The sequence below is a fragment of the Populus euphratica genome, unplaced genomic scaffold (genome assembly GCF_000495115.2).
Source record: "Populus euphratica unplaced genomic scaffold, PopEup_1.0 scaffold2034.1, whole genome shotgun sequence".
Lineage (NCBI taxonomy): Eukaryota > Viridiplantae > Streptophyta > Magnoliopsida > Malpighiales > Salicaceae > Populus > Populus euphratica.
In genome coordinates, this window is record NW_011501954.1 from 1 (window position 1) to 10,008 (window position 10,008).

Below are 10,008 nucleotides of genomic sequence, written 5' to 3' on the forward strand. Positions count from 1 at the left end.
CTTGATCTATTAAAGAATCAGGTTGACCAGAATTGAGTGTAAAGTAAAACCAGATCATGTGCTTTCTCTTAACATCAGATTGGACATTTTACATTTTTATGCTGCTCATCACCATCATATATAGTTGGCTACTTTCCATTGATGCATCACCAAAACCTAAACATGAGCATTGAAAAGTTGCAAGCACTACTTGAAAATCAATTTACATGTGACCCTAACCTATAAACAAGTTTAGTATAGATCATGATGGAATTTATCATTATCCACGTCCATGTGGCATGTGTGCATCTTAGTGCTAAACTTCAACCTGGATTTCAACCTAAATAAAAAACTGTATCAGAGAAAGAACTAAAAATACAAAATATAATCCATTGAGGACCCCCACCCCCAGATCAAAGGACCCATCCCATGCGTTTACAATATTTAACTAGATTTTTATAAACTGGTCTTCTACTCATAGTAGTTCTTCATGACAGACAAACCTGTTTCTTGCTAATCTGCTGGACCTTCACCTCTAGCCAATCACGATATATCGAGAAGAGCTCCAACAACACATTTGGATTTACAGCTGCTGCATTTAACATTAAAAACAACACACATGCAAATACCAAGTCAAAATATTAGCCTTTCTCAAACAAGTATTCCCTAATTTAAATGGGATGAGCAAGATAAAGAAATAAGGGTACAAAATTACATCTATGACCAATATACACTAGATGAAAAACCACGTCGAACAGCTACTATTCAACTTGACATAACATTAATTTCTTGCTATGTAAAACATTCACGAGAAAATGTATAGAACTAGTGATTGCTTTCGTTTCTCTTTCTATACCCAAGGATACTGAAGCGAACCTTCAAATGTTTTAAGTTGACAACATTCACACACGTTAGAAAGTAAGTTGCTTTTCTATTCATCGGTAGATATCTTTGTTCGAATCATTTTCACCTCCAGAGAGCGAATTAATTTTTACTTATCTAACATTCTAATTTATTTATAATGCTTCAATGGAGAGAGTCTATGGCAGGAAGGAAAACAAGAAAGAAAGCAATTCCAAGACCCACCAGGAGCTGAAGAAGCCGATGCCTTCCTCACCAAAATGTCAGTCAAACTACCTTCTTCCTTTAGAGGTGAAGTTAATATTGGTCTTGTCTACAGTACAAAAAAATTGAATAATAAGATAGCGCATTAATCTCCAAATTGGGATTGTGTAAAGGATAATAAAAAGCTTACAATTTTGAGGGATTCGAGCCTCTCCAAAATGGGATCCACAGCTTCTGATCTCTCAGTGACGGTAGTGATCTCATCTGTCAGTTTCTTTACACCAAAAACAAGCAAGTTACTCAACAGTGACAAATTTATTGTAAATGATTGGAGAATTTTAAAAGAACTAACTACCTGGGAACTTGAAAGACTAGACTCGGAGGCACCCATGGTGGTTTACAGTTTACTTCTAAACTCTTGTCTTCAACGGAAAGTTCGATAGCGTGTTGTAATCGCCACCGAGTACTGATCGGAACCCGTTTGGACTCCGCCAAGGAATCGTAGAAGGGGTAGCAGCTTGCAGTCGAATTTATTGAGGCTAGCAGCTGAAGTGCTTTAAAACAAAATGATGCCGTTTCGGTCCCCGTAAGTCTGGGACGACTACTAGTTTTGTGGTTGTGGAGCGAAAGGATGGCTTTTGGTTTAGTAGCAGTTTGGTCCCTAAGGTCCTACACGTGTTGCATATTACTACCTGTACTTTCAAAAATGAATAATCTAGAGCTTGTAGTTTAGGACAACCTGTACTGCTAGATGCATTACAACCGAATTCCTTGTGTGTGGGGCAATTTTCTAGAATTCCACTCCGGATAAAAAAATTAAATAAAAACCACAACAATTAAGTAGATGACAATAAGAGCTAAGCCCTATTAATTTATATTATTTTTAAAACAAATATTTGAATTTTTTATTCAAAGAAATTAAAACAATTTTCTTTAAACATAAAATAAAATAAAATAAAACATTATTTGGATTTGACTAAGTTCATCATATTTGATATAACTAATACAAGATTGATAAGATTAACACCTGAATCAGTTTGAAATAAAACTTAAATCGAGCTGATACTAAATTAATAAATTAATATGTTAATTTGTCCGGTTAGACAGGTTTTAATAAGATTTAAACCATAATGTTTAATGTATAAATATTAGCACATTGCAAGGACTGAAAAAGCAACCAGAATCACTTCGGTCTTCCCCTTCCCCTATCTTCATCTCGTTTATATATAAAGCCCTCATTTTTTTCAATTCTGAAGAAAGTTGCAAAATCAATCAAATAAAGTAATTAAACTTTCTTCCCCTATCCACTGATATATTCTGCTCCAGTCAATCTCAAGATTTATAAATTCAAGCCAGTAATCAATCTCACTCTCTTTGTGTATGCCAACATGAAAGCTACAAAAGCAGCCGCAACTAAAAAAACACCGGCGGGAAGGAAACCTGCCGCTGCCAAAGCCGCTCCTGATTCTGCCACCGAGGAGACACCGGTTCCAAAAACCCTAGGCTACGCCAAGCAGACACAAAATAACGACATGACACCGTTGCCAACTACCGGTTCTGATTCAAAACTTGAACAATCACCAGGTGATAATGACTATTCCATCTTTCTGTGAAAAAGTTTTTATTTATTTATTTAGTAGCTTGATATTATTCTTAATTAGGGTTTCTTTTTTTTGAAGTGTAGCAATTAATGTGATTTTTAAGGTTTTTTTTTTTTTTGAGGTTGCTAGGCTAGGTCTGCTAATTGATAATTTTTAATATTAGTTGAAGGAAACAATATACATATGGACGTGAGCATGGCGACGCTGGATACTACGAAGCCACTTCCGATTAAGAAGAAGGTTGTGAGGAGAGTGATCAAGGTAGTGAAGAAAACCCCTGCTAATGCAAAAGCTCTTTTGGAGCAAACCTCGACAACTGTGGTTGCTGCGAAGTCTAATGTTGAAGAAAGGGAAAAGGAGGAGGAACTTGCTGTTGATAATGTTGGAGAATCTATAAAGAAGGAAGGACTTGCAATGGGAGTGGAAGAATCTAAGGAGGAAAGTGTGGAAGAACCTGTAGTCGATTCTAGGAAGGAGGTTGAAGCGGTTAATGTTAGGGTTGGGGGGTCTGTTAAAAGGGAACGAACTGTGGTGGATATACCTGCTGATGAGGTTGCGGAGGTATCTAAGAATGAAGAACCTAACAGAGTGGGAAAGGGGGTTAACGAGGGTGAGAAGAAAGACGTGGGCGATGAAGTGGAGGCCAGAAATGAGGCTGTTAAGATGGAAGGAAGTATGGAGGAACAGGTTCGAAGAGAAGAGACTCAACACGAGCAAGATGAGTATGGTGGTGATGACGGTTATGAGGAGTATGGAGATAGAGTGGACTTTGAAGATCCTGTTGAGGATGACTTTGAAGATCCAGATGAGCCTGTTGAAGAAGCTGATGCAATGGAAGAGGAACACAGAGAACTAACAGCTGTTGCAAAGGAGCGTAAGATTAAGAAAGAATATGAGATATTTGTTGGTGGATTGGATAGGGATGCTACAGAGGAGGATTTGAGAAAGGTTTTTGAGAAGATTGGTGAAGTAGTTGAAGTTCGATTACACAAAAATCTTTCAACAAATAGGAATAAGGGATATGCATTTGTGAAATATGCAAACAAGGGGCATGTGAAACGCGCTTTGTCTGAAATGAAAAACCCTGTGGTATGTATCACTCCATAGTTTTGGCTTACGTTTTATTAGTATCATATTAACTCCTCAACTGTTCACAGATTCGTGGAAAGCGATGTGGGACAGCACCAAGTGAGGACAATGATACATTGTTCTTGGGGAATATATGCAACACATGGACAAAGGAAGCTGTGAGCATCTAATAATTGTATTTCCTGATTGTTTTTAGATTTTTTCAATGATTTATAATATAATGTGGGTTGGCAGATAAGACAAAAGTTGAAGGATTATGGCGTTGAAGGTGTTGAGAACATCACTGTTGTACCAGATGCTCAACATGAAGGGAGAAGTCGTGGTTTTGCATTTCTTGAGTTTGCTTGTCATACTGATGCAATGCTTGCTTACAAGCGGCTTCAGAAGCCTGATGTTGTATTTGGTCATCCAGAGAGAACTGCCAAAGTGGCATTTTCTGAACCTATACGTGAGCCTGACCCTGAAATTATGGCTCAGGTGAAGACTATATTTCTTGATGGCCTTCCTCCTCACTGGGATGAAGACCATGTTAGGGATTGTGTGAAAGGTTATGGGGAGATTGTACGAATTGTCCTGGCACGGAATATGTCAACCGCCAAGAGAAAGGATTTTGGATTCGTCGACTTCTCTACGCATGAAGCTGCAGTCGCTTGTATTGAAGGAATAAATAATAGAGAATTTGGAAATGGTAACACAAAGGTAATATATGTTACTTTGTAGTTGTTTCTTTTCCCATTCCTTTTCCTTATTTTTTTGTGTTTGTAACAAAATTACTTTATCTAGAAAGCTATTTCTAGGTTTCATTAAATTATTTTGGCATTTTCCTACTTGAAACAAAAATAAGGATTGAGTTGTGGAGGAAATGTGTTTAGAGTAACCTAGATCTTCTTCTTTTCAATTTGCTACTTTCATCAGTTTTAGTTTTATTTTCATATCCTTTCCTGGTAGACTTTGATCATTCCAGATTGATGCCTGTGAAATGCATGCATTTAGTTGCGTGGTGTACAATAAAGTTTTACCGTTTTTATATCTAATTTGGTAAGAGATGATGTATGAACTGAGATCATGATATTGTCATGTGCTGGCAGATGAGAGTTAAAGCGAGGCTGTCAAATCCATTGCCAAAAACTCAGGCTGTGAAAGGTGGAATGTGTGGTGGCTTTCGAATTGGTCATTCTGGAAGTGGAAATTATTTAAGATCTGGTAACCTTTGATCCTGAGGATTTGAATATTTCTTAGCATGCATTTGTCTCCATTTGATTTAGGCAATTGTGTTACAGGAAAGGGTTTTGGGCGGGGCGGGCATCATTCAAACTGGGTGAATTTTCAACGTGGTAGGGGTTTCTATCAACGAGAACTTGGTCAAACTAGTAGAATGGGTCCCCGTGAGTATGACTATAATGATCGATATGACATGCTTCCTGGGAGGCAAGGTATTCAGTGGCCTCTTTCTTTTTGAGTGAGCTCACATACACACAAGCACACCCTTCCTTACCAATAGATGCAGATCTTTCACGCAGCCACAATTAAAAATCTAACTCACATTAATGTATTGAGTAGGAGGAAGAAGGGGTTCTTTCAGAGGAGGTTATCAAACAGCTACTAGAGGTATGGCTGCTGGGCCATCAAGATCTAATATCAATCGAGCTTGGCACGAGATCCCTGAGCGAGGACATAGGGGCTATGTTTCTTCAAGGGGGCAACCATTTTCTCCTGAAGAATCCTTTGACAGACGTTTCAATGGAAGGCACTTTGATGACCCCTATTTTTATGATGATGGACCACATGGGATGAAGCGGCCATTTTACATGACTGTGAGAATTTCGTTTTATGGCCAAACTCTGCCATTTGGTCAATATTGTTCTTTTAAAATTTAAGCTTCTGTCGTTGCTTGTGCGTCCTTTATATTCTTTAGATTTTGATAGTATTCTCTTGCTTTTAGGACCAAGATCCTGACTACATGGAACCTAGTAGGCTTCGACCCCGGTTAGATTACTCTGATCCTCGATTAGATTATGTTGACCCAGCAGCTTCATTTCGTGGGACACATTATCGCGGTATGGATTATGATGTCCCCAGATATTTTCATTTTGTGACATGTTTATTTTATTTGTTTTATTGTTTTTGATATTATCATCCTCATGGCTTATGTTTCAGATACCTATGGAGCAGCCAGTGATCCCTACTTTCATGAATATCGTGGTTCTGATGTGAGCAATTAACCTCTAGCTTATTCCAGTTCTTTTTTTTACTATTAATAGCTTCATCCTATTTTGTTTTCTGTTTGTGTTGCAGTATGCTTCATATCCACCTTATTATGGGAGCGACCATTCATATGGTGGTGGTTACCGCTATTAGGCACAGTCAAATCTGGTAATTCCAATTGCCTTTCAATCTTAAATAGTCTATATTGGATGTGATTCTTGAAGTTAAAGGTTTTGACTTTAATTGTGTCCAGGTGGGCTTGGAAAACCAGGACGCTAAAAATTGATGATAGGCAAATGGCTTGGTGTTCAGAAACTAGTTGAAGTTGCCTTTACTCTATCTTTTCCTTATCTTGTATTGTTCTTTGTGATTCCCTTCAAATTCTCTCCCTGTGAAAATTTTCGTTGCAGTATCCGGAGACTTTTTGTCTAGTTTAGGGTATATCTTCAAAGGGCATAGATTAAGCAAGTAAAATTCTCTCTATATTTTGGAGATTGGAATAGATATTTATCCCTTTGATCTAGGCATGAACTGCTTGAGGACTTACATTATGAGGTTGTTCTATAGTTTAGTTTTTGGTTCTGTTTATGTTCCTGAATTTTGGATGAAAAATTGATGCTGATGATGTTTAATTTTGAAGCCAAAACATAACAGATTGGTGACTATGGTTTATGGAAGTGCAAAGTTTCAAATCAAGGTTTTTCTTGTAGTGATGGAGGTGAAGCAGTTAATACTGAGCATGCTGGTTCTAGCTTTGTGGAGATTTCTTGAAATTTTTGAAAGAGAAATGGAAAGGTTTAGACCTTCTATGCCTAATTTATAGGAATTGTAAATCCAAATCGTAACATCTTGTGTGGCTTTATTTTGAAAATTGGAAGGGATTTGTGCCCCATAAAACTTAATGGTTATTTAGTATGCCAATGACTGGTTCCCTTGGATATGATCTGGCTGTTCATTCAACATATATGCACCTATTGCCAAAGCAAAACTGCTGGGAATTGCATTTTATTTGAAGGTGCATTGCACCGAAGATGAAATTAAGATTTTGAACACATTTCATTTAATTATTATTTTACTAGGAGAACTAGCAATTGGCTTGGTCCATAATATATTTTGATTCGTCAGTAGCATAAGATTTATGTATTTTGAGAGTGATCCTTTATGGTATCTTTACATAACAGAATCATTTGTTGGGTTGAGATTGAAACTGACAGTTTGTGTGGTGATAAGATCTGTCTTTCAAGGTGAATTGATTCGTAAGCTTAAACTGTCACTTATTGTGATAGTTACTGTTTACAAGCTTTGGATTGATGGAGAAATGGCATTGGTGTGCCTACAAGAAAATATATGATGGTGTTTCATATGTGCCTCTTAAACTTCACTGGTTGAGTTGTGTTTCAAAGCTTACAAGCATTTTTCAATGGTGGTAATGGCCTACAGTTCTCTGTATCACAATGATACGTGGCATAGAATCCTAAATGTGGAAATTGTGGTTATAAAGATGAAGGTTCTTATATTATGCTCAATCATGTTGTAGCCCATGCTAAAGTTGTTTTAGATCCTTGATAATCCAAATATTTGTTGAATGTTTATGCTCTGCCATGTACTTAGAAAGTGGTAGCTGCCAATTGCAATGAGGTGTCCCGACTTGAAACAATGATTAAGTCCTGTATTTCCTGTTAGGATATTGTTATAATGATGAAGTTGATTGTGCAAGTTGGGATTATACTACCATTCGGTTACTTTTTTTGTTTTGTCAGAAGTGCAGGAAATAATATTTTGAATCATAGAGATTGCATTGATTTTAGTGGGGCTGGGAGTTGATTTATGTTTGTTGTCAATTGGTTTCCTGTAGAAAACTGTGTTAGAATATGCATTGACCTTGGGATTTCCTTCAATCAAAACCAAAATATTAGGTATTTCCTTGTTGATAAATCTTTTATTTTTTTGCCTCAAATTTTTCTTGTCGGGCAGATATGTGGATCTGGTGCCATTTTGTGATAATACTTGGTTATCACTTGGTGGTTAGGATTTTGTATTTCTGTATTAGAAGATAAGATGCTCCATGCTATAAAATGATTCCATTTTTAGAAACTGTACTTGCAGCAGACACATGATAGTTCTACCAAAAAATGGGAGTAGCCTTTTCTTTTAATGTTGGAGGTATGTTGATGACTGGTTAATTTTTGCCTATTTAATTCTCTGTCTTGGTGTCATGGTGTGTTTGTGTTGGTCAACAATACTTCTAATTGATACATTGCTTACAAAACAAGTTTCAAAGAGTTATTAGGGGTTAAATGGCTTACTAAATGAGGTCCTCCCTTTTCTGTTTCATTTTCCATTTGCAAGCAATCGTGTTGCAGATTACTTATGGATTATAGTGATGAGTGCAGTTAGGTCCTAATTAATCTGTTGAAACGTGAAAGCGGAAATCAAGTTTCTATACATGAGATTTAAGGTGTTTGCCAAAACATAGAAACAAGCACCCACCATTTAGTGTTAGGAATTCTCTCATCTCGTGTGTGTGTATATTGGAATAATTCTTTAGATCTGCAGAGTACCTTGGATATTGTTTTGACCTCATGATACATCTTTAGATCTACAGTGCATCTTGGATCTTGTTTTGACCTCATGTCATAATCATAACCTTCCATTGATTCTGACATGCTGTTCTAGTAGCAGTAAGGTTTTCCATATAGTGTTAATAATAATATTTACTATGGAGCATCTTAGAATGTTGCTTAGGCGCTTGCCAAAGTGGTTTTTGGGTCCGTTAGGGTGTTCAAGTTTTGCTGCTGAAGTTTATATATCCATACAACAGTTGTGTGCCTTTTTGTTTGTCTCAGCTCGCCCGCCCCTTTTTTCTTCCCTGTATATTTCCCGAGTTCTCTCCTTCAATTTCAGGTTGATCAAATTTTCTCTCATTTGTGACATATTAGAGTTCGAGGATTGCGATTTTATCATTGTGATGAACTTCAATTTGTAATTTGAGCTAAACTACTACTGATACTTTTTTAATATGGGTTTCTGTTAGTTGATAGAATCTGTTCCTCATAATGGCTGTTTAATTTGTTCCTCATAATGGCTGTTTAATTTGGATGCCACTCGTGCATCATTGTGCTTCAAAAAGGTCAGAGGCTGGGTTTCCCCTACAGCTTCAAGAGTCAGCTATGTGCTCCAGGTAATTTTTGTTTCTGCACCATTTCAAGAGTTGGCTGTGCGCCCGAGGCCAGAGGTGGATTTCCCTCACCTTGGCCGGAAAATCTTGTGGGTTCTTTTTTGTTGCCTAGTGTATTGTGATTCAGAGGGTTTTGTCATATTGGTTACATGTGAACAAACCGAGCAAGACCCTTGACTTGTTTGAATCACTAGGGCTTGATACCCATGCAGATCAGCCATTAAAACTGCAACCATCCATAGGTTGGGAGATTGAATTTAGTGATTTGATGTGTGAACTGCAATTAATCGCTATGCTAACATGTCTCAACTTTCAATCATATGATGCAGAGTCAACGGTCTTTTGACCCACGGTAAAGGTGGTTTTTGGCATTGCCGGATTATTTTAGCTTTTAAATAATTTTTTTTAGTGTTAGGTATTTTAGGGGTGAGCAAAAAAATCGAAAAATTGATTAAACCAAGAAAACCGGAAAAAAATAACCGAGAAAACCGAATCGAAAAAAACTGATTAAACCGATTAAAATTTTAAAAAAACCGGCCTGTTTGGTTCGGTTTTGGTTTTATATCAAAAAATTGAAAAAATCGAACTGAACTGAAATCGAAAAAAACCAGAAAAAATCGAGCCAAATTAGAAAAATCAAGCCAAATCGGACAAAACCGAGAAAAACCGAGCCAAACTGGAAAAATCAAATTAAACTGGTTTGAACTGGTTTTTTTCCTAAAAAACTGAACCAAATCGAAACTGGTCAGTTTGACCTGGTTTTGGTTTTTTTTTAAAATTTTTTTTTTCTGTTTGATTATTTTTTTAATAAAAATTGAAGTGAACTGAAAATGATTTTGTTTATATTATTTTAATATATTTTTAAATAAAAAATATTTTTAAAAAATAATT

At 36.7% G+C, this 10,008-nt stretch overlaps 2 protein-coding genes across 3 annotated transcripts; one reads left to right on the plus strand and one right to left on the minus strand.

Annotated features, from left to right (window-relative positions):
* Window positions 1-151: 151 nt before the first annotated feature.
* Window positions 152-1,633, minus strand: LOC105118653 (uncharacterized). Of its 2 annotated transcripts, none has more exons than XM_011016641.1 (4): window positions 1,400-1,633; window positions 1,235-1,318; window positions 1,066-1,153; window positions 152-568 (listed from the first exon to the last, which is right to left on the minus strand). In XM_011016641.1, the coding sequence occupies exons 1-4, from the start codon at window positions 1,433-1,435 to the stop codon at window positions 468-470; spliced, it is 309 nt and encodes a 102-aa protein (XP_011014943.1). In that variant the 5' UTR covers window positions 1,436-1,633; the 3' UTR covers window positions 152-467. The 2 variants fall into 2 exon arrangements, with proteins under 2 accessions (XP_011014943.1, XP_011014942.1); XM_011016640.1 differs by having other exon boundaries at window positions 152-571.
* Window positions 1,634-2,231: 598 nt separating this feature from the next.
* LOC105118654 (uncharacterized) lies at window positions 2,232-8,136 on the plus strand. Its single transcript, XM_011016642.1, has 11 exons — window positions 2,232-2,628; window positions 2,809-3,734; window positions 3,803-3,892; window positions 3,969-4,433; window positions 4,823-4,937; window positions 5,015-5,167; window positions 5,295-5,548; window positions 5,677-5,791; window positions 5,892-5,944; window positions 6,030-6,107; window positions 6,193-8,136. Exons 1-10 carry the CDS (start codon window positions 2,433-2,435, stop codon window positions 6,090-6,092), a joined length of 2,430 nt encoding a protein of 809 aa, XP_011014944.1. The 5' UTR covers window positions 2,232-2,432; the 3' UTR covers window positions 6,093-6,107; window positions 6,193-8,136.
* Window positions 8,137-10,008: the final 1,872 nt, after the last annotated feature.